The sequence below is a fragment of the Panthera tigris genome, chromosome A1 (assembly GCF_018350195.1).
Source record: "Panthera tigris isolate Pti1 chromosome A1, P.tigris_Pti1_mat1.1, whole genome shotgun sequence".
Classification (NCBI taxonomy): Eukaryota; Metazoa; Chordata; class Mammalia; order Carnivora; family Felidae; genus Panthera; species Panthera tigris.
In genome coordinates, this window is record NC_056660.1 from 47794060 (window position 1) to 47818414 (window position 24355).

The 24355-nt window shown below is 39.6% G+C and overlaps 1 protein-coding gene across 9 annotated transcripts in view; it reads right to left on the minus strand.

Moving 5' to 3' along the window:
• The window catches only part of KLF12 (Kruppel like factor 12), a 1146238-nt gene that overhangs the window by 47059 nt on the left and 1074824 nt on the right, over window positions 1-24355 (minus strand). For all 9 annotated transcript variants that reach the window (XM_042978247.1, XM_042978214.1, XM_015543647.2 and 6 more), the window contains one exon: window positions 17523-17585. In XM_042978247.1, coding sequence (XP_042834181.1) covers window positions 17523-17585 — 63 coding nt within the window. The remainder of the gene's footprint in view (window positions 1-17522; window positions 17586-24355) is intronic.

The following is a 24355-nucleotide window of genomic DNA, read 5'->3' on the forward strand; positions in this document are numbered from 1 at the left end:
ATTGTGACAATGACTGGTTTCATAGTTTGTGAAAGCATGTGTGAAAATTACTATATTTCATATACTAAGTCAAATTCCCAAGTGCAAAGACAAAAAGAAAATGCTTCTTTGCCAACACTTGCTATTGTGCTGCACATCTAGAATTTCTAGAATCACAGGGTCCAGGTGCATCGATAAGCACCAACTTGCAAGCACAAGGCACTGCTTCAGACAATGACGAGCAGGAACAACACCGTGATTCTGATTTCACTTACTGCTATTTTCAAGATACCCAACAGTTTGAAAGCACACAAGTCAAGGGCATATCACTACACAACTGAATCAACAACAGGGGAAAACACGAGTGGTCCTGTGATAAATGATGCATCATTTCTATATTTCAAGGAAAGCAATATCCTACTAAGCACATAGTACATGCTGCCTATACCGCGTAAAAGGTTGTTGTTGAATGTCTGACACCTTCAAAATGGGTCTCTAAACCCAAAGAGAAATACGCACCCTAGTGACACTTCACAGTGGAGTAGCATCAGGTTGGTAACGATCCACAGATGAAAACAACAAACAAAAACACTGCATGACCACAATTAAAAGTGTGTATATGCACATGGGCAAATGATGAAGGGATTCCATTAGTTCAGTTATTTTTCAACTTATATACATGGTAAACCACACTAGGACTGAAGGGGTAAAAGTAATAGAGACAGACACAATTTTTTAAGACTTATAAATGAAAAGTGAAAATGTAAATAACTTCTACTCATGAATTCCATTATCGCCAGTGATGTTAACTCTGAAGGCCAACACATGAGGCAATATCTAAATGTTAAACTGGTGAGGCACAGAGAGCCCTACCTGTGACAAAGAGGTGACAGTCTCTAAAAAAGACCAACAACACACAGCAGCAACTTCACTGCTAATTCATTCCCGAGTTTGAACTCTTCATCTAAAGACAGAAGCCCCTCTGGGGTACCTTGATACTCCCAGTCTCAGTATAGTGCTTGGCCCAGAGTAGGTGCTCAAAATATGTCAGACTTCCAAATACAGATTATTTTAATTGAGCAAATTTGGAAAAACTCTTAAAATATTCCAGAACATTCCAGAAAATATTCCACAAGAATTTGAGCACTTCAGTTTAAAACTATGTCCCATCCCTTTTAGTCTTCCTTCTTCACACATTTCTTGAGTGCCTACTATGTATGGGCCAGGCCTTTTGCAAGGTACTGAGGATTCAGAACCTACTGCGCGCGCGTGCACACACACACACACACACACACACACACACACACACACACACTCTCAAGGGTTGTGACAGAATTGCTTGATGGGGACCCAGAAGAGGAAGTGATCAATGCAAAAACCAGGGCGGGGAGGCTTACATTGTGGAGAAGGATGTTTTCATTAAAGGAGATTATGTAAGATGAAATGGAACTTTGAAGAACATGAACCTGGAAAAGGTAGGTAAAGGAAGAGGCGTGAGCAGAAGGGATGCGGTAGAGGTATCAAGGTCAGCTGAGCATATCATACTGGGGAATTTTGTTAATCTAAGTCACAATTTCGTTATCTGTAAAATATTTTCTAGATGTTAATGAGACGTTAGCTATATATAAGCTCTGTCCTTACATAAACTAGTTTTGCTATCTCCTTCAAATAATAATAGTCAACATTTCTTGAGTCTGCTAAACACTGTCCTTAGAGCTTTATATGTATTACCACATTTAATCCTGCCAGTAGCCAGGGGACAGGTATTAATAGCAAGCCTTATTTTATAGATTAGGAAATCAAGGCACAGAGATATTAAATAATTTGCTTAAGGTTACAGAGTTACTATGGGGTAACTGACATATGAAAATAAGCAGGCAGATTCTTTAATCTCTATTCTGCCTCTCTTCATTTTAAAGATTAAGATAATAGTATGTTTCAGGACTTCTCCAAGGATGGTTATGAGGAATAAACGAAACAATATGCATGCAACTGCATGGAACTATAAAAAGCTTCAAAATGTAAAATATCTTGAAAGGTGACTCTACCAAAGTACACTGTCCATTTCCTGAGGAAATCAGACTTCAGTGTTTCCCTTTGGAGAGAAGTACTAAAAATGAGGAGTTTGTGGAGAATCACTTTGGAGACCTCCCTCTCCCACCAGAGGATGAATTATTTACCAGCAATATAACCAGGCATGCCTAGGAGCAAATTATTGATTTCAGCGCCCCTTTCTAATTCCATATCTGGTTCCCTCTGTCATCAGGTGGCACAGAGCCCACACGAGGCAAAGTCAGACACAAATGACACTTGGATGATTGTCCTTGAGGACATGGCTAATTAGAGAGTTGGCATTTTAATAAAAATAATGGCTGACATACATGATCCTTTCCCGTCCAGACCTTTAACCTGAATTAACACATTTAAATTTCAATCTGCTGAGTTTTGAGAAAGAGATATTTTTGTTGTATTGTACCTCAGAGGAAAATGGTGATGAGGAGTTTGATGATTCCCTTAAGCCAAACTGAGCCAATAAATGTAGCAGACAGAATTTGAACTAGCATCCCCTGATCCCAAAGCTTCTGCTTTTCCACGGAGTTCCTCAGACTTCTGTTTTTTAATACTTATTCACCCCGGGTCAGTTTTAAAGGCCTTAAAAAATTACTGGAGAACAGAAATCTACATTGAGTACTTCAGAGGCCACATCTCCCTCTGTGGCCAATTACACCACTAGATCTGCTTTGATGGACATTTCCTATAAAGTAAATGATCTTCCCTTATTTTCATCAGGAGGTGCTTTCCAATGTGTGCTTTGGGCCCATGGGCCCATGGCTGCTATGCTCGTGGTGAGGTCCAGCTCCTTAGTGCTTAGAAAGTAAATGATTTAACTTTTTACACCAACATGGATTGACACTTTGCACAGTACCACTTAAAATTCCGTACCCGTTGAGTCAACCAACAGATTAAAGAGAAAAAGATATTTATTCTCTGTTCATCTGAGAATGTCATATGCCTTAATGCTGTCAAACCACAGACCCGCATTTAAATTTTGTTCCAAATCTTATTTCCAGAGTTGTGATGTTTGTGGGTACTTGTGTCTTGGAAGGCATGGTGATAAAAACTAGAAGACTGGTTTTCAAATCCATCAATACACACACAAGAACCAAAAAAAACCATCGAATTAGCACATCCAAAGGACAAAGAATTAAAACAAAATTGCCCACACAAAGCCCATCCAGGAGGTGACCCTTTTTTATAGGACTAATTACAAGGAAATATAAAAGGGCAAGCTTTTATTAATCAAGCTCTTTTCACTCAGCCATGAAGAACTGCTAGGCAGCAAGAAAGCAAAGAGACAGGGTGTTAATGTAGCCTGATAATTAAATTCAGAATCAAGTGGATCAGAGGGAAGGGCATACATGGAAAAGTCAGGTGGAGGTAAGAATTGGAACCCTAATCCCATAGAATACTATATGGTTTGTGGAAATAAGAGAAAAGGAAAGCCATCAAATATACATTTTTAAAGCATCGGTAAAGGAGGCTACATTTAAGAAGAAAGTGAAGAGTGAAAATAATACCACTGAGGCATTTTGTAACATCTTGCCTTGTAGAGCATAAAGAACTTTCCTACATAATCTCCTCCATTTATTTTCATATCATTCTTGTGAAATATATAGACAAGAACAGGCATGAGGGACTCAATCTTGCCCCAGATCACATAATTAGAGAGCGACAGAACAGGTCCCAAATCTCGGAAATTCAGGTCAGTGTTCTACCATTATCCTTTAAACATTTTGTCAAATATAATAGTTAGAAGCAGAGAAAGGGTAGAAATGATGTAGCCAATGTTTAAAGATGTTGCTAACATGAAAAAAATTCTTATTGTCCTCGGAATCTGAATATTTCTACTCGTCTTAAAATACTGAATAAGGGGTGGGAAACAGCCATGAAAAAGGGGAAACCACCAAAGTCCAGAGATCAAAGTTCTGATCCTATAGGTTAAATTCGCTGTGCAAATGAAGCCGAAAACCGGGCCTCAGTTTTCCCACCACAACAAGATGGGGATGTCGAAAGAGGATTCATTTCATCGATCAGTATATGTGCCCTAGCCCAATGTGACGTGTGCTGTACTGTGCTGATTCACAGGCACAGGCCAAAAAGAATGATGACCATAAATCATGATGAAGGTGAAAATTTGGTTCATACGGTGGTGTATGATCAGAGAGGAAGAAGAGGCTGATAGAATGGGGATTGTAGGGAAGATTTTGCACTGGAGAGCATTCTTAAGCTGAGTCTTTCAGAATGGTTTTCTTAGTGAACAGTGTACTTTGGAAAACATACATTCGGCGTGGCTGGAACGCGGGGTCCGTGGAGGTGGGACAGCAGTAGCAGAGTCGTCTTGCAAAGGGTCTCATGAGCTGTGCTAAGGGCTTTGGACTTGTAAACAATGGCCAGGTCTGGCAGAACTATAAAGAGAGGAGCAATGCCCTTTGCATTTTACAGGCATCTCTGCAGGCATGGCAAAGATCGGATATGGGTGGGAGCTGAAGGAGTCTGAATCCAAAGAGACCAGTCAGGAGTGTAGGTTAGTATTTCAGGCAAGAGATGATGAGGGCATGTGGAATGAAGAGCCAACACTGCCAAGAGATATTTAGGTGGAAGGATGCTGGATTGGGTAATCAAATGGATGCTGGTTTTGACAGAGTAAGGGTTAATCTCAGGCTTCCGGTTTGGATGGGAAGTAGGAAGAAGACTGGGCTTGGAAAATATGAACAAATAGACTCTTCTCCAGTGCTGGTCTTCAGAAGTCAGGGGACTTGGTGTTTGGCAAAAAGATGCCTTCCTGTATTTAAGACCTATTTGTTTAGCTGGGGCTGGATGTCTACAAGCAGCCCTGGGCTGGAAAAATAATGGTGCAGGTGTCATTTTACGATGGGCAGTTGACACATGCAGAGGTGGGGCAAAAAAATGGACTAAAAGTGAACTGTTTGCACCACGAGGACACATGTCTTACGGGTGCTACTACAGCTTCTGTCTGACTTACCTGTGGGTATCTGTGGCTCAAGCACTGTACTTTAGAGCCACCGGCCTGTATTTTGCCAAAAATTTTTACCTCCACATTTTCTTCATCTCAAAACCTTTTCTGTCCCTCGCCATCAAAGATAGATGCACACACACCGTCGGTCAATACCATTTATATGCCAGTGCTGCCCAATCTGTATCTATAGACTTGCCTTCTCCTCTATGCTCTTGGCAATAACCACAACTTGTTCAGACAAAAACCAGGTGCCACTGACACCACTTCTCCACCGACACCACCCTAAACCATCATCCTCTTTCTCCTCAACCACTGGTCTAGCCCCTTTCCTCATTCCCCTGCTTCTGCTCTTCTAATCCTTTCTCCAACAGAGCGGCCAGAGTGAGCCTTAAAAATATGTACCTGATCATTTCATTCTCCTTCCGCGGCTCCTGTGACACCCACAGACTGTAGACTGTGTGCTTCTGTCCAGCCAACCTCTCCGACCTTATCTTGTTACACCCACCCCCTACTCACTTTTTAATGTTCCTCGAATGCTCCAGTTTTGTTCCCATCCCTGGGCCCTTGTTTCTAGCACCTGGAATAATTTCCCCCAGATCCTCACGCAGCTGGCTCCTTCCCATCCAGCTCCCAGCTTCTGTGTCAACTCCTTTCAAGAGGCTTCTTTGTGCCCAAGCCTGTCGGATGGCATTCCAGTCATCTCCACTCATATCCTGGTTACACTTTTCATCGGTGTACTCATCGCTACCAAACGTTTGTTAGTTGTCTGCCTCACCGTACCAGACGCTGAGCTCTGGGAAAGCAGAGGACCTGTTTGTCTTTTTAAATACACCATCCCCAGAGTGCCGACAAGTGGCCAGATCATTGTGGGTGCCGTAATTTTATGGAATGAGGGAACCGATGAATGAGCACACATATTCTGGAAAAGTGATGATGCTGTTGAGTTAAAAAAAATTTTCTGGCAATTTCAAAAGTGTTCAGGTTTGTAAAAATGACAGATAATGTAAATATTTAAATTGCAACTGAAAATCAAATACAGGCTAAGAGAAAGAACAGATTCAGTTAATGTGTTCTAAGGCAGCAGTAGGATTTAAAATAAACAAGGAGCACTGATTGCCATCATCATTTTCTAGAAGGTATTGCCAATATGTTCTGGTATTTTTTGAAGCCCTTTCCCCCCTGAAAACCATCATCACAATCATCAACCACATTCAATCAAGTCTCCTATTCAGGAACGGAGAGAGGGGCAGACGTGTAAACTCACACACGTTCTCTTCATATTTTCTCACCTTTCCAAGCCAGTTTTGTGTTTCTTTTTTTTTTTTTTTATTTAACGTTTATTTATTTTTGAGACAGAGAGAGACAGAGCATGAACGGGGGAGGGTCAGAGAGAGGGAGACACAGAATCTGAAACAGGCTCCAGGCTCTGAGCTGTCAGCACAGAGCCCGACGTGGGGCTCAGACTCACGGACCGCGAGATCATGACCTGAGCCGAAGTCGGCCGCTTAACCAACTGAGCCACCCAGGCGCTCCTGGTTTTGTGTTTCTTTAGTCCTATAGAAGGCACCCTTCACACAGACGACCATGTGAGTAGTGCCCCCTGGGGCTGTGCACTATGACAGTCCTCAAAAGAGAATCACAAGCCAAATGCGGCAGCACAACATTTGTGGCTGTGGAGGCTTCTTTATGAGGGGTGCTTTTCTGGTAAAAATGTCTTCACAATACAATGAAAAAAAAAATGGCATTGCTATGTACAGTCAGTTCCTAATATAACCAAGATGAAAAGGAACCAAACGGCATATTATTCTTGAGGCTGGTGCTGTGACAGTTTTAGGTTTTAGCTTAACTTAGGGTTAAGTCTCAGGCTCCCTTCCTCTGAATGGTATCCCAGGGACTCTCCGCTCTCCTCTCAAAAGTGTCTCTCCTACCCGCGCTTCCCTGAGAGACAGGAGAGCATCAGCCACACATTTCAGAGGGAATGTATACTCCTGGTGTAGTATATGAAAGAGATGGGGTGTGGGTTATGGGAAACACATTATCTATTAGCCAGGGTAATCGTGACCTTCAAATAATTGAGCTTTTATTGTATGGGAGGAGGACTTCTGATGATTTAACATAAGTTTTTATGATCGAAAACAAGGTTACTGTCCACAAAAGTAGAAAAACCCACGAGGGTCCGCAGTATTTCATAGGAAATATTGGCACACTACCAACAGGGGAGGAGACAGAATGAGCCCAGTCCCATTTAGATGTAGAGACTGAACACACTGGCTGCATTTCAGTTTTATGATACTATTACATCAACGCCTACCTCAGGTCCTTTTGAGTGTTTACAGCAGGCTCAGAATTTATCAACTCCTACCTCTAGGTGGCAGCAACCTCCTGCTGTTCTCAACGTGGTCGCCTTTGGCCTTTGTTTCCTACCTCCACTGTAATTCCACACTTCCTTCCCTTTCCCAAATAAATACTTCACAGCCTGTAAACTTTGGGGAAGATTACTGTAAGCTACTTTCCCTGCAAGAAATCAGTCCATTCTTGCCGTTAAGCTACAGGGTTCTTCAAAGAGTACAAAATAATTCAGGTCTAAAGTGAAAAAATAATAGAAAGCGATTTTCTTTCTCCATATCTATCAACCGCAAACTCTAAGGAAAGCAATGTTTTTCTTTACGGTCCTCTGAGGAAAAAAGGCAATGAGTAGAGGAATGAGAAAATTGATGGAACTGGACAGATTTCAATTTTATAATAATGCTAATTTAATTTTATGGGTGATTTTTAAATAACTGCTTTTCTGAAGGATGTAACCTGAGTCGTCCATTTATGAGGGCATTCCAAATATATCACAGGATGAGGAGAAGATTCAATGATCACACAAAATTGGTAACATACAGAGAATTACCTTTCTGTTTATTTGGCCTTCCCAGAAACCGAAGCTCCATCTTTATCCTAAAAAGCTACCATTTCTGCTTAGATGTAGTATGTGGGCTTTCTGGAGTACATATTTACCTAATGCATTGAACCACAGTCCTACCCACATATATTTACCTGCTCAGGGTTGTAAAATCTTTTTTTTTTTTTTTTTTTTTTTTTTTTTTTGAGAGAGAGCACACGTGTGTGTGCACATGTGCAAGCAGGAGAGGGGCAGAGGGAGATAGAGAATCTTAAGCAGGTTCCATGCTCAGTACAGAGCCAATGTGGGACTCAATCCCACAACCTTGGGATCACGGCCTGAGCCAAAATCAAGAGCTGGATGCTTAACTGACTGGGCAACTCAGACACCCTAGGATTCTCAATGGTTACAGTTTAAGAGGGACTAAAGAGAGCTGAGTTCAACTACAGCTTTCTTTGAGGGTAGAACAAATGCTGGGTGTGTCAGAGAATCACCCAGGTGGTAGGAAAGATTCCTTTTATGTAAAGTTGACAGCGGACTGTGCGCTAATACCTAGGGTTTACGAAACACTTTCATCCAAGGTGATACTAACGAGTATTACTTCTTTTGCACTCTTCCCAAGACCTAATCTGAAAAGTTTGGGTCAGATACCATTCATTCATTCACTTAATTAGAAATACTGAGTGCAGGGGTGCCTCGGTGGCTCAGTCGGTTAAGCATCTGACTCTCAGTTTCAGCTCAGGTCATGACCTCACGGCTTCGTGAGTTCGGGCCCCACATGGAGCTCTGCGCTGACAGTGAGGAGCCTGACTGGGATTCATTCTCATTCCCTCTCTCTCTCTCTCACTCTCCGATTCTCTCTGCCCCGCCCCCACTCATGCTGTCTCTGTGTCTCTCAAAACACGTAAATAAACTTTAAAAATTAAGAAAGAAAAAAAAAGAAATGTTTAAGTGGAAAAAGTATAAAGACTAATTTAGGCTGAGTGACAAATTTATACCAGAACCCAAGCTGTAGATGTAAGCTTTCCTCCTTTCACAGGGGGTTCCTCTATTCTCTGTATCTTAACACAGTGACTATGTGTGTTTGGTTTTAAACACTACCTTTTTTATATATGGGATTCAAAGTAGGCTTTCTGAGGAAATAGATGGTTTGGGGGGATTAGAATAAAAAATTAAAAGTTTTAAGGTAAATGGAGTCTAGTTTGACTGAACATTGTTATGATTCGCCCAGTTCAATAATCGCCAATAAGACCTAAAACAAGCCACTGCTTTTAGTGACTAATTGTGGATCATCTTCATGGTCCAAAACCTAAGAAGAGCTGGGTGCCAAGTCATAACATTTAACGCTCATTAAGTGCCTTTAACGGCAGCTTCTAGTTCACCGAATCATGATGGAGTTGGTAACCAAGGCCCTCTTCTTCCCCCGGCCAAGGCCTGGGCACCTGAGCCAGCCTGAGGCCGATCAGACTCTGCCTCACTCTGTTGTGGTTTTGAGGAGGTGACATCAAGGAGCTGGAGCTAAGTCACTCTAAGCCTGCACCTGCTTATTACATCCTGCTCCGAGACCCCAGGTGCTGTCCTGCTTCCTGTGTTTCCTGAGGCCCAGCTCTGCTGTTTCTCCTTTGACTTCGTAACCCACCTCATGTCCTTGTCTACAAAATTACCTTTTGCTCAAGTTGGCCAGACTCCGTCAGCTTCCACTGCTTCTGACAAAAGAACCTCACCTGATAAAGGAGATTCAACCGAATGAAGGTGCAGCAGAGGCAAATGGTTACAAGCAGACAGCTGGTTCCAGCAGCGTCTGGGGCCCTCCAGCTACTTCTCAGCTGTGGGCTTATATGGAGCAGCTGTGACTAAAAGCCTTTGTGATACTGGTAGGTTTTAATTTTGGGATAAATATGTCACATACCATCTACTGCTCTCTTGAAACTGATTAAAAGAAATATATTAATTAAGATACTGATCCTACCTTACAAAACCTAGTGCTGTACTAAGAAAGAAATGTAATAAATAGCTAGTTTTAAGGAAATTACCAGGAAACTTTATGAAAATTTAGTGGTCGTTGAGAAAAATTAAAGTAAAGTGAGAATATACTTAATTAAACAAAATTGCTAGTTCACTGTCCACATGTAGACGAAGAAATCTCCATGGCTAGAAAGATGACTTTGCAAATTTGCATGATAAATGAAAATCAGAATAAAACTATGGACACATCCTGCATTCTCACAAAGAAATCCCCTTATGATATATTAGCCTCAGTAGTATTTCCAGCATACTCAAGGAAACACATTAGGATTTTTGATTGGGACCCAATATTAGTCATTTTATCTTTCAAATATATATTTAGAAGACAACTATGATTAATCAATTTTTCATTCCAAATATATTCACTGGAAAATACTATGGAGGGACTAAAAACAAATGCATCTCTAAGATACGGTGATTTCTCTGTATATACACGGGCAGTGAATTAGCAATTTTAAAGTTAAAACGAAGAAAAGACCTTTTGGGGCACCTGGGTGGCTCAGTCGCTTGAGTCCAACTCTTGATTTCCGCTCAGGCTGTGATCTTACCCGTTTGTGGGACCAAGCCCTGTGTGGGGCTCTGCACTGACAGCACGGAGCCTGCTTGGGATTCTCTCTCTCTGTTCCTCCCCTGCTTGTTCATTGTCTCTCAAAATAAATTAAATAAACCTTAAAAAAAAGTGTTCATTTTAATTTTATGTATTAATTATAACATGCCTTGTGCTGGTACTTTCAGAGATGCATAGTTTTTTCATACTGGGATGGCTTTATTCTGCATTATTCATTAACGACTCCCTACGTTCCCTATTCCTCATGTTTCCTTACCATGCAACCATTATTTTAAAGTTCTACACAAGAACAAGTTTAACAGGGAGGAGAATGCGATAGAGAATAATGCACACTGTGCAATTTAAAACTCTTTAAAAGCTATGGTTTAAGTAGCTTTCCCAAAGTAACTCATGATTTCAGATTGCATAATTTTAAATATCCTTAAGTATATAAAACCAACCTAAAAAAGTAATTACATGGAAAATGTTATCAATCCCAGAATTACAACCTTTATTTATTTATTTATTTATTTATTTATTTATTTATTTATTTATTTTTTGTTTACTTTGGATTTAGTTTCCTCTGGTTTCCGAATATGGAAGCCTAGATTATCGATTTCAGATCTTTCTTCTTTTCTAATAGATACCTTGATGCTATAAATTCCCTTTTAAACATTGCTTTTGATGCATTTCACAAATTTTGGTAAGTTGTGCTCTTACTTTCATTGACTTAATATTTTTAAATTTCCCTTGAGCTTTCTTCTGTGACCCATGTGCTATTTAGAAGTAGTTGTTCAGACTCCACAAATTTTGCATTTTCCAAACAAGTCCATTTGAATACTGAAGTAATATCTCTTGGCCATGCTAAAATTAATTAGTAAGAGCACCTGGCTGGCTAAGTTGGAAGAGCATGTGATTCTTGATCTCAGAGTCATGAGTTCAAGCCCCATGTTGGAGTAGAGATGACTTAAAAGAAATCTTTAAAAAAAATTAAAAAAAATTAGTTAATAGAATGGAGACGTTTTATTACATGATAGGGTCACACCTAGCTGAGAAGATGCTAGAATCCACAAAGAGTATAATGACAGGCCCTACAGGGTCTTCTATCAGGTTTTCAGTAAGACACTCATGTGCTTCTGAGCAGCACGGTGGTAAAAACAAAATGCCCATGGACTTTAAATAGAAAAATGTCTCCGAAGTGGTGACCTTTGTGGCCCAGCATGATCTTCTAGCCAAACTCTTCTATAATTAAGGAAATAATTGCAGAAAATAACCTTCTTTAATTTTTTTTCCCAAACCATCTTTACTGTGACTGAAGCAATATGAGAGACAAAACTCAGCTGATACTGACAGGAATGTGAAACACTTTTATCGTGAGGTTTTTTGTTGAAATTCTGGGTAATGGAGAATTCAGGAAAATTAGACAAAGGTCTTTAATAAGGTCAATCTGAAAGATGGTACACAGGTTTGAAGTATACATAATCGTCACCAAGCTATGATGAGGGGGTAGAAGTAATTAAAGAACTTAATAGCTGAGACTGGATTATGAAATACAAAAAGATGTGAATTTGGAGGGAATTAAAATGTAGCAACACCCTGGAGGCACTCTTTTCATGGCAATTCAGTATGAATACAGAGAACTTGCAAACTGGTTCACAATTACATGAACTATGGCCCATTTTCCGAATCTGTTATCAAACACTGGAGAGAGTATGCTTCCAAATTAAATCTACAGGCAACCTGCTGTCAGTTATTTGCCAACATGTATGGATTAAAAAACCCACGAGGCCAGGAAGGCATTCTGGGAACTAAAATTTACACATATTCATGTCCATACATATTACCACAATCTTTGCTCTGTCAGTCAAGAAGCAAAACAGTGGAATGCTCTAGTAATTAATGTAACATAATCAATATTATCTATAAATAATTAGCATGCAAGGATCCACGAGATGCTGCGTAAACACTTTGGCAAAGTAACTGCCACATAGAGTGGGCAGCACTGTCTTCATGAGGGCCTCTCCAATGTCCCCCTTCTCTCCAGGCATCATACCAACATCATGGGAACTTCCCGAAAGCTTCCTGCTTATTAATTAGTGATGAATTAGCTATCTATCTTACTTAATCATTAGCATTTCTCTTGCTGTACCCATAGGTAGCAACTGCTATGTAGCAGAAAGACGACTGGACAGGTTTGAAGAGACCTGGGTTTATGCCCACGTCTGACATGTTACCTTGCTGTCTTTGGGCCTCCATTTCTACATGTGGAAAGTGAGAAGCTGAAATAAACTTGCTTACGTTTCCTTCAGCTCTGAAACTGATAACTACTATATTTGGAAATGCTCTGTCCCTCCCTAAAGGGGAGCTTTCTGAGAGGTTTCTGCGTCAGCTTTCTGAGAGGTTTCCAGTATCAACAACTTCAGTGTCTTCCACTAACGATTAAGGCAAAAGGTTTAAATAAGAAGTGCTCTTACTTTTATGAAAAAGATACATACTAGTTATAGCCTTCAGGAAGATTCTGTGGAATCACATCTAACATTTGCAACTGTAGGCATTTAAATATTTGAGCTCATTGTAGCACTATACAGCCAATAATAAAGCATCGCAGTGTGAAAAGGTTCTTTCTGCTCTCCACAAGAATTTGTGACACAGAACTTTCTCATATCCAAATGTGAAATGTGATTCACACTCAGAATGTGTCATAATTTGCATACACTATTAAAACTGGGACTTCTTTGTGTATACAGCTACATAACATCTCAGACACGTTGGTAAGAAATAAACCATAATTGAGACGGGTGGTGACAGCATCCAACTGGTTAGAGCAAATTACTTCTATTATACTGATGATAATTCCTGTTAATACTTTATTTTCTGTCATTATATAAATAGCCCATAAAATCTCTATTATGTAATGCTCACAGCTACTCTTACATTAAGAGCCCTGGATGGATGTTTGGGTACCAAGCATAACTACCATTACAACAATCACCAAAGAACGATATATACCCAAGTCCCCTATAATTTCAGGAATGCAGCAGGATAGAGGGTGAAGTGAAGAGGAGGGAAGAAAGGGTAAAAAGATAAAAATGAGCATGTATCCATACATATTCCTTTGGGCTACTCAAGCTGATCCTGGGAATTTCTGGAGCTGTATATCAACTCCGGTGTTCAGCTCAGAGATATTCCCCACCAAACCCCTCCCTGTCCTGTTCCAACCTACACATACACACCAAACACAGATTCCAGATCTCTATCATATCTCTGAGTATAAAACAACTGGAAGATGACATGGAAACAGCCACTCTGTGCATTTGATATCAGAATATACCACCTTTACCCCCCCAAAATCTGTAAAGAACAAGTCTCTCTGCACAATGAATTCTCTTAACAAAGCTTGCCTCCTTTCCCCGCAGTGGAGCAAAATATTTTTTTTCCTGGCATTATTCCATGCAAGAGAGTAGCAAACGCCCTAAAAAAGGTTTTCATAGTTACTGGACAAAGGAAGGTATGATTACCTCTACTTAGTGTCAATGAGGAAGGAAAGAGGGAAAGAGAAGGGATATGCACATGAAATACAGAATGAAATTCACATGCTGAACCTCAAATGCTTCATCAATCCTCGAATCCACAAATATTCCTATAGTGGAGTTGCAGCGAGGGGAGAGCCGTTCTGATGGACAGAGTTTATGTCTGGTTGGACTGCTACCTTTGATTAAGTGAATATTAAATGAGTTGTACACTGATCTCATGTTCTTCACTGGGGTGCGAACATACCTGTCATGAAGTTCTTACTGCCATCACTCTTTAATCCCTGGAGGTCAGCAGACAGCTACAGCAAACCTGGCTCCATCCTAACATCTGTCATTGCACCCCTTACATTCTGGTGCTTTCATCTCCTCCCTGGATACCTACATTTGTTACCACATCCTCTTTCCATTCCAGCAGGTTTGTTTGCCTTGAACAGACGTTCTTTTCTTTCCACACATTTCTTCAGTTCCAGAGAGAAGAAATGCTGCCACAGGAATGAGGTCAGTGGATGCGTCCTCACATACTAACATTATGCAAAGGAAAACACTACTTAAAATTTTAAACCATCTTCACTCAATAATAAACACTGGTTTCATAGCTCAACCACAGCCGCTGGCATTTACAACGTACCAATTGTCATGCATTTCCTGTGCATAGCTTATAAGTTCAAGCCTTTTCATGTTTTAGTGAGGCTTAATTGCTTTTCTAATGAACAATATTTTTTAACTGATTGGAGCATTTGCTAATCCAACTTCACAACATCACCCAACATCACTCACATACGGTGTTTGCAGATCTAACTCAAGCCAGAGCCAAGCTAGTGTTGCATATACCTCATAATTCTATTAAGTGTCCCAAACTTCTATTTGGGGAAGATCAACAGTCACTTTCCCTTTATCTCCATTGCTAGCGTGAGTATTTTAACTTTCTGAATTTCCAGAGCCAATCTTTCACAAAGAAATAGGAAGCGTTTATCACTCAACTAGATGTAGACACTGGGTGATTCACTGGGCTTCTTCCTAACTAGGTGATTTATTTCCATCTACCAGCCTCACAGCATTTACTTAAGGAAAATTCAAGGTACTATATATAATGGGGATTTTAACTAACTCGTGACCAAATAAAGCACATATTTTAAATCCACGTATGCTCCTACAATAGTTAATTTAGAAACATCTCCAGGTCCTTGTATATGAATTTCAATATATATGAAAGCAGTAACTCAACCCTCTGCTTTTCCTACTAATTCTCGATCTATCATATATATGTCACACACACACACACACACACACACACACACACACACACACACCCCTCACCTGCAAGAGAGTGAGCTCCTTGAGGACAGAAACCAGGTTTTATTTATCTTTCTAATCTAGTGCTTTTCATAGTGCCAGGGACTGTAAATAAATGCTGCTGAATAAATAAAAGTTGAATTTTCTCAAGGCTAGTAGTAAAAATCCTTTTTGTTTTTCATGGATTACTTCTCTGGAGATAAAAGTGGTTTAAATTTACTCACCAAATAACGTGCTATGAATTATGTAGGAACGAATTACCATTACTCCAATAGTTCAGAAAGGACGAGTGAAGGAAAGACTATTTGCTATTTACTCAGTGATCGCCACTTAGCCACTGAGAAATCAGTTGTTAGAACGTCGATGTGGTAACTATCCATGTTGTACTCTACCCATTAGCTCACATTGCTCACTGGAGCATCTCGTACTCTCTGTATGTTGTAAAGTTCCTTTAGTACAGTATGCCTTGTACTGAGAAGGAGTATCAGTTCTGTGCGGTCAAGAAAGAACGTGCTCTCTCCCTTTCCTTTTATGTAATGGGCATCGGCATCATTATTCTCTCAGCTTTCCAGGTTTGACAGGGGACAGTATGCTTTAGTGACTGAGAGAGACCATGAGGATGCCCCAGCTTTTAGACAGCATGTTCCCTGTGCTCTTATTTCCCCCTCCATGAAAAAGAAAAGCACAATATTTAACAACATCACCAGGCTATTGTGAGGGTTAATTAGATTTAATGGGGGAAGGGAGGTGAGCTGATTACGCACTATTCAAATTCAAAGAATCATTATTTTGTGTCTAAAAATAATCCTGACTTAGGAACAAAATTAATTTGGAAGCTCAATCTTTGGTAATCATCTTCCCATACTTAGAAAAAAGTTTTTAATCACAATCCCATTCTAAGCACAATCCAATGAAGTAAAAGTGGAGATCTGTGAATTTCCACAGACTTTTGAAGGAATACAGTACACGGATCAATTTTTTATTTTCCTTTTCTTTCCTTTTTTGAAGCTACACAATGTGTAGAAAGGTTAATTTTGTGGAATGGAGTCATGTAAACAAAGTACATTAATTTTTTGTTTCACATGAAACGTTTGTGAAACACTTTAAATTACTTCTTTAAAGAATTAGTAATTGAAGTTTTGTGACTGAAATAACTTTTTAGGTCATTTCCTCTAAGTTCCATTTATTTTTATTTTTTTCAAGAACTATTCAGTGAAAGAAGATCTTCGATCCATGTCTTAATCCCTGGACCTCATGAATGTTACTGTCCATGGAAGAGTGAATTCTGTGCAAGTGATTAAGGATCTTGAGATAGGAAGATTATTCTAGGCTATCTAGGTGGGCGTGAGAAGCAATCACAAGTGTCTTTGTAAAAGGAAGGCACAAAGAGATTTGACTACAGAAAGGAAGGAGACAATGTGGTGGCATGGGAAGCAGGTGGAGAAAGCCATGTGATGTGGGGCCATAAGTCAAGGAATGAGAATGGTCTCTGGATGACAGAAAACACCAGGAATGGATTGTCCCCTAAAGCCTCCAAAAGGAATCAACCCACCTGACACCTTGACTTAGCCCCATTAGACTCCTTTTGGATTTCTGACCTCTGGAACTTTGAGAGAATAAATTCTTTTAAGAATATAAATTCTTTTAAGAGTATATTCTTTTAAGCCAAAAAAAAAAAAAAAAAAAAAAAGAGAGAGAGAGAGAAAGAGAAAAGAAAGACAAAGAAGACAAAAAGGTCTTCATACGCCCTAAATTTAAAAAAAAAATCCCTAGATATTTATGTCTAAGATCAGGGAAAAAATAATCTAAATAGCAATCATCAAAATTAATATAATAGATGAACTTACTATGAAAATCTTTATAAGAACTGAAAGTTGGTAGCTGAGAAAAATCTGAGTTGTTGCCTATACATCACTAAAAAGCTTCCAATATCTTCCAAAAAAGGGAAACATTCTTTAAAAATGTAACAGTTCATAATCCTAGAAAATATACCATATCTGTTAGGAGAAAAATGTTGCACTCCGGTTTTGGTGAGTTTTGGCTGAGAAGGAACTTTATCGCTTTTATTTAGAACTTTCCAAAGGAAAAGGAGACTCTGGTTCAGTTGGCAGAAATGTATTCTTTACAGAGAAGCGGAAAAAATTCTCTTCCGTTTTAACAGAGCCCTATTGAAACTTCCTATAAGACTCGCCAATTTTCATAACTTAGATATATACTCACCAAGCAAACTTCTGATTATTCATTCGATTTCCCCGGACCCTTGATACTGGGGACGGATGTACTCTGTAGGCAGATGAGAATAATCCAGTCATTAAAAAAGCACATCCCTGATTACAAATGAACAAAAGAAAAAAAAGATCTTATTTATAAATGATCTCTTGTAGGTATGCTTATTGCAAAATGCCCCATAATCTCCTCTTAGTAAACGAATGCAGTTCATTCCTAGGCATTCACACCAGCAGTCTCTCTTTCCTCTTGTAGCGCTTTTGACATAATAACGACTTGCCACAAGGTTCACTGAGAAGACCCCCCAAATGCAGAACCACCAGTTTTAGTTGAATGACAGATTCATTCGGTCCAACAAAAAAGTTACTGACTAGCTAATCTTTGCCAGGTTCGGAAGTGGGTAAAAGTAATGCAAGGTCTCATGTTTGCCTTCAATGAGTCCCGTCTGCTACGTCCTCCCACAAGGGATATCAGGGGGACTCTAAGTGCACATTCCCTGAGTCAACTAGTAGAATTCAAACCCTAAGAAGCAAGATAATGAAGGAGGTCAGAATATGCTACCCCCCAAATACGCTACTTTGGCAGAAGGATTATTTTGAGTTGGAGACAAGAAACAGCAGACACAGGAGGAGGTCTATACTCTCCCTTTATATGCCTAAAAATAAGGACATAAATTTCCCTTTAGTAAAGGAAATTTTCATTTGTAAAGGGGTCCCGCCCCACCTCTAATACCGTGAAGTGCAACACACAACTCTTCACCTGTGATGGTACTGAGATGTGGCTCAGTCAACAATCCTTATTTGCCATGAGTTTCCCCCATCTGTTTCCTAGTTACCTTCCTACCATCTACCCGACTAGAACTTCAGACCCCACCTTTTCTTTTGACTCATCACTTCACAGTTTTTCACTCTTTGTTAAATGGTATATAAGATCCAAATTTTAACCCCTTTGAGTTACTCCTCACAGAGTATTCCTGCATGCATGCATGTTATGTGTATAAACAGGTTTTTTCCCCTTCTCACCAATCTGTCTTTTGTCAGTTTGTATGTGTGTGTATTTAGTCAGTTGGTCTTTTGTCAGTTTAATCTCCAGGTCCGCAGACCTAGAACCTGAGAAGATAAAAGAAAAGGTTTTTTTTTTTTTTTTTCCTTCCACCAAAGTAACTTCATCCAAATGTCCAGAAACAGAATCTGAGAATGGGGGAGGAAGGAAGGGTGAGCAGTTACTTCCAGGAGAAAAGCTTTCTAGGTGTCATGCTCTGCAGCTAGGCTTTGAGGAAGGCAGTCAATCCGAAACTTTAGCTAAATAATGGCGAAGCAAAAACTATTGTTGTACAAGCTTTCAGGGTTAGAGTCATCTGCTGGAAGTTTGTATTTCCAAGAACTGCTGATATCTTCCAATCAGGAGCTAGTTGCTGAAACTCCACCTCTCTGTGGGTCACTCACTGGCAACACAGTATGCCCTACTTCCTGCTTCCCTCTGGCCAACTTCCTGCTTTGTTCTATCTTTACTAGGATTTGTGAGATCTAGGCAGTCTTTTGGCTTGTGTTATCATTACATCCCACACATTTCTCTTATTTGCAAGAGAGCAAACAGAAATTTTAAGCTGGTCTTTAAGTCAGAACCAGCGGCTCCAAGATTCATTAGAACCCCAGTTCTCTATAGCTGTTTAGCACGTGAAAATTATTTCCAAACAGATAGTACTGTTCCAGCCCCTGAGAAGGGCCAGATGCAAACTTCCTGTAAATCCAGAGGCAGACTGCACTTTGCACTCGGAAGGCTTATTTCTTCCAACATCCCTTATTAACATTCTTTTCCTCACAGCGCTTCTCAATGGCTGCTGCAGCTGGGCGGCTCAGCACAGATTTTCTGCTCTGCATGGGGGAGGGGATGTTAATTATGCAGAAAGATGGAGAGAGGCCAGACAGCCCCTCTGGTGAACTGTCTCATTCAAGCACGGCCCACTTCCTGCTGTTTTTGCAGCTACAAGGATCACCTGTTGGTCTTGGCATCTGGCCAAACTGGGGCCTGGCGGAAATGACAGACTCAGCTAGAAATGAAAGCCAGCTCATATTCCGGCACCCCAAATTGGGGAGAGAGAAAAAAACACGCCACAGAAATGCATAAGAATTATACAAAAGGTAGCAAGACTCATTTTTTTTTCTTTTCTTCTTTCTTCTTTCTTTCATTCTATCTGTTTGAAATACAAACATCATAATGGAATTGTGAGCCAAAAAACGTCTCCTCAGTTAAATCCCCCCTGACCTAAGTCCTCTTAACCTTCTCCACATCCCCACTAGGGTGCCAGAGTCCTATTGCCTAAATAAAGTTCTAAGGAGTAACAGCCCAAACACTCACAATTCTTTAATTCACTCCACATCCTCTGACCAGATGAATTTTCATGACAGAAGTATATTCTTCTTGAAGCTTCTTATTCATATATCAGTGGGGAAAAAATGGGCTTGTTTAACTTATAATTAAAATATTCCCTAGGTATTTAGATCTTTTAACAAAATCCCACTGATCCATAGTTCAAATACTGTAAGTAGATAATTTCTATCATGGTTTAGCGGTCTACAAAGAATTTCATGACAGTGTGTGTATGGACAAATAATTACAAAGTTTCTTAAATGAAAATAGTAAAACAAGAAAGCTTTTTTTCCTTTCTGAAAGGGAGTAAATTGATAACCTGGAGCTTGTTTCATTTGATGAAGTAGACCATAAAAGGTTTGCATTTCAGCTACTCCCCAAATTTTATTTCTTTAAAAGGATACGCAGTGTTTTTGTGAGCTCAGTCTACACTGTGGCACTTCTGGCCACCACCTCCCTTCTTTCCACAAATAGCAGCCAGGCAAGGTAGCAAAGTCAAAACCCCGGTAGGAGAAACCACCACCTCATCTGCATGTCATGCATTATTCATGACCTCCTGATTCCTGCACCTGCATCTAGGCAGGAAGCTTGCAGGGAATGTTCATTATTCTTCTTTTAGCCTCACACAGGCTCGATTACTGCTAAGCCACTTTGTTCTGTAACTAAGGGTTTCAGGCCTTAGTACTAACCGCTGGATATGGAAAGAAGAAAAAAATCACCATGCTGAAGAAAAGAACAATTTTGGTTGTTGTGCAACATGTATTGAATCCTACAACGTGCTCTTCTGAGACTGACAGTTACTGTCAGATGGAAATGCTCACATTTGGTGATTTACATTACATAGAAAAAAGGGAAGCCATACCATTAAGGCCGTGTATAGCAACTGTTCTATTTACATACACTTACTCATCTAAGGCAGACAGCATGTCTATAATTGTGCCCAACTCAGGGCTTAATTTAGCTTCCTTGCTACGCATGTGGGAACTTTTTAAATATCTTAATACAAAAATGGTTCTTTCTTCTTTGGGTATAAGCTGCAAAGAACCTGACCCTCAAGTTTTGTATTTTAATGACTAATATTTATTGTAAATCAAGAGAATATGATCACTCTGCTTTTCAATGTTTTTATGAACATTCCTGAATGGCTAGTGGCTGGAGGTAGGATAGGAAATCCAATACTCAACATGAATTACTGATTACTAATGAACTGCTGGGGAAAGATACCATCTACTTTTTTACTCTCCCCACCAGGGAAAAGCTATGCAGCTTAAATCCAATCTTACAGTCCCAAATGAAATTAGGATGATGTGAAAACAAACTGTGGGAGGCACCTGGGAGGCTCAGTCAGTTAAGTCTTGATTTTGACTCAGGTCATGATCTCGCGGTTTTGTGGGTTCCAGCCCTGCATCTGGCTCTGTGCGAGCACATGGAGCTTGTTTGGGATTCCTCTGCTCTGTCTGCCCCTCCCCTGTTTGAGCTCTGTCTCTTTCAAAATAAACAAACAAAAAGTGCAAACTGTGGAACCAGCCTGCCTGGGATGGAATTCTAGCTCCACTACCTATCAAGAGAGTCATGTCCTCTTAGGGCAAGCGACCTAACCTCTCTGAGCTTCATGTCCCTCATCTGTACAAATGGAGGCAGAAAAGATGGCCACCTCCGAAGACTGTGAGACTAAAATGAGTTAATAGTTGTAAAGCATTTAGGACACCGCGTAGTGTCCAGGAAGCAGTGAACACACATTGCCTATTATCACTAGCAGTATTGATTGGACTGGAAAAGACTGGAAGATGAACCTAGAATATCTAACTGATTCCAGGGGACTGAGATAACAAATGTGCTGTAAGGACCTGCGGTCTTCACTACTATGCTTATCTGACTTCACTAAAGGCAAGAAAGTAACAAAGAGAAATGAATACATATAGAGTACTAAGAACCAACGACTGTGGTTTCTAAGGTATGGCTTACTTTCTGGCATCTAATTTTTCTGTTCTTTATTAGAAGACCTATCTTCTGTTCACGAAAATTTCGTAATATTTCAGTTATTTCCCATCCAAGAACAAGTCAGTAATCACACCAAGACAAAATCACTCCATTAACTAAACCCTAACTATGTGCCAAACACCATGCTGATTTCATCAGACACATTTATTTTATCCTCATATCCTTATTATCCACATTTTATCGTTGAGAAAACTGACTTAGAAGAGTTAAGTTACTTGCCAGGGTGACACAGCTAGTCAACAGCAAAATCGGAACTTGAACACAGTTATGTTTGACTTACGCTATTGCGTGTGAACCAATCCTATGAATTCATATATATTCCCTCCACACTACCCTAAAGGATGCTAATAAAGTGAATTAGTACTAGGGGCTTTTATGAGAGATTGTGCATTTAATTAGGGCCAACTGAATATTTTATAGTGTAAGTAAATGCAAAGGGAAAATACTAGTTTTCCTAGACTAAAATTGGCACTGAATGAAATATTAATCATTCAGGTACTCACAAGAAAGTCATATTGGTTTACCCACTGATCATCCTTCAGCTGCTTATGAAAATTTCTTATCAGTGTTGCTATTTAAATACATTATATATGACAAGTGTAAGTTTTATTTTTTATTTTTTTTACTTTATTTTTGAGAAAGATACAAAGAACAAGTGAGGGAGGGGCAGAGAGAGAAGGAGACAGAATCCCAAGCAGCCTCCATGCCATCAGCACAGAGCCCAATGCAGGGCTCAAACTCACGAACCATGAGATCATGTCCTGAGTCAAAATCAAGAGTTGGATGCTTAACCAACTGAACCACCCAGGCGCCCCCACGTGTAAGTTTTAGATATACATGTACATCTAAATATAAATTAATTATAAATAGGTATAATTAATTCCAGCTACATCCACTTCCTTCCCATTTTTTCTAGAACCCAATTCAATCTAACTTCAAAGATGAAACCATCTTTTTCTTGGTCATCAGCGGCTTCCATGTTTTCAAATCTAATGGTTAATTCTCAGTCCTCATCTTCTCAAACTCTCGGTAGCAACTGCTGTAACTGATCACTTTCTTTGCAAAGCTTTTTTTGCTCAGCATCAGGGACATTCTTCTGCCTTTCTCCCTCTTCCTTTTGCCTTTGCTTGAACCTCCTTTTCTCATTCTTTTGAACCACAAATGTTGGTGTGGCCTGGGGATAATCTTCCTATGACCTTCCTCTTTCTTTTTTCAACTCACTCCCTACTTGAAAGAGTCTCCAATGTGGCTACCCTCACCTCCTTGATGACATCATCCCCTCTATGGGCCTTAGATGCCATCCATATTATAATAACTCTCAAATTTCTATCTCCAGCCCAATCTCTAGATCTTCTCTAAATACTAGACTTGGGTTTTTCAATATTAATCTACCCCTTTCAAAAAAATTTTTTTTAAACGTATTTCTTTCCATATCTTCCCAGACATAAAAATGCCAGCATCATTCACACAGTTGCAACGTTGAAATAATACTTGAGTTCCTTCATGCTCTCATGCCTCGTATGTTAGGCAGCCTGCTTAATACTGAGGACAATCAGAATAAACTATTATTTCACAGACCAATAAAATATTTATTGTAGGTAATTACTCATCTAGCAGGATTATAGATTTTCATTATCAAGATCATGAGAAATTATAATGTACATTTTCTACTCTTCAGTCCACTTTGTCCTATTATATAATAAAATTATTAGTCCCATATTTTCATCCATAAACTGTTCTAATTATTCAACATAATACACACTGTAACACCTCAGCTTCCTACATTTGTGAAAGAAAAGATTAGTCTAGAAATAATTCCACAACTATTTGTAAATCTCAGAATTTTCTTATACACAATCACATGAAAGATAATTTTAAAGTACTTTTAAAGTAATTCTTGGTATTGCTTCCTTCTTACATATAATTGTACTGAATACAAGTTCTCATGATTACTCAGGTTAGTTTGCATGCTTTTATTGCAAAATATATATACTACGCTTGACCAAATAAAGATATGTGTGTGACTCCAGCATTTACATTAAGTAAGCCCTATTTATTGTCAGCTTTGATCAAGCTAGTGATTAGATGAACATTAGAAATGTCATACACACACACACACACACACACACACACACACACACACACACACACACACATATTTAAAGTTTATTTATTTACTTGAGAAAGACAGAGAACAAGTGAGTGAGGGAGGGACAGAGAGAGGGAGACAGAATCCCAAGCAGGCTCCATGTTGTCAGCATAGAGCCTGATGTGTGGCTTGATCCCACAAACTGTGAGATCATGACCTGAGCTAAAATCAGGAGTCAGATGCTTAACCCACTGAGCCACCCAGCTGCCCCTGGAATGACATATATTTTTTAAAAGTTTTTTTTTTTTTTTTTCCTTCTCATTACACTGTAGTCTTTCTCTCTCCTGCAGCCATTGATACTATTGTT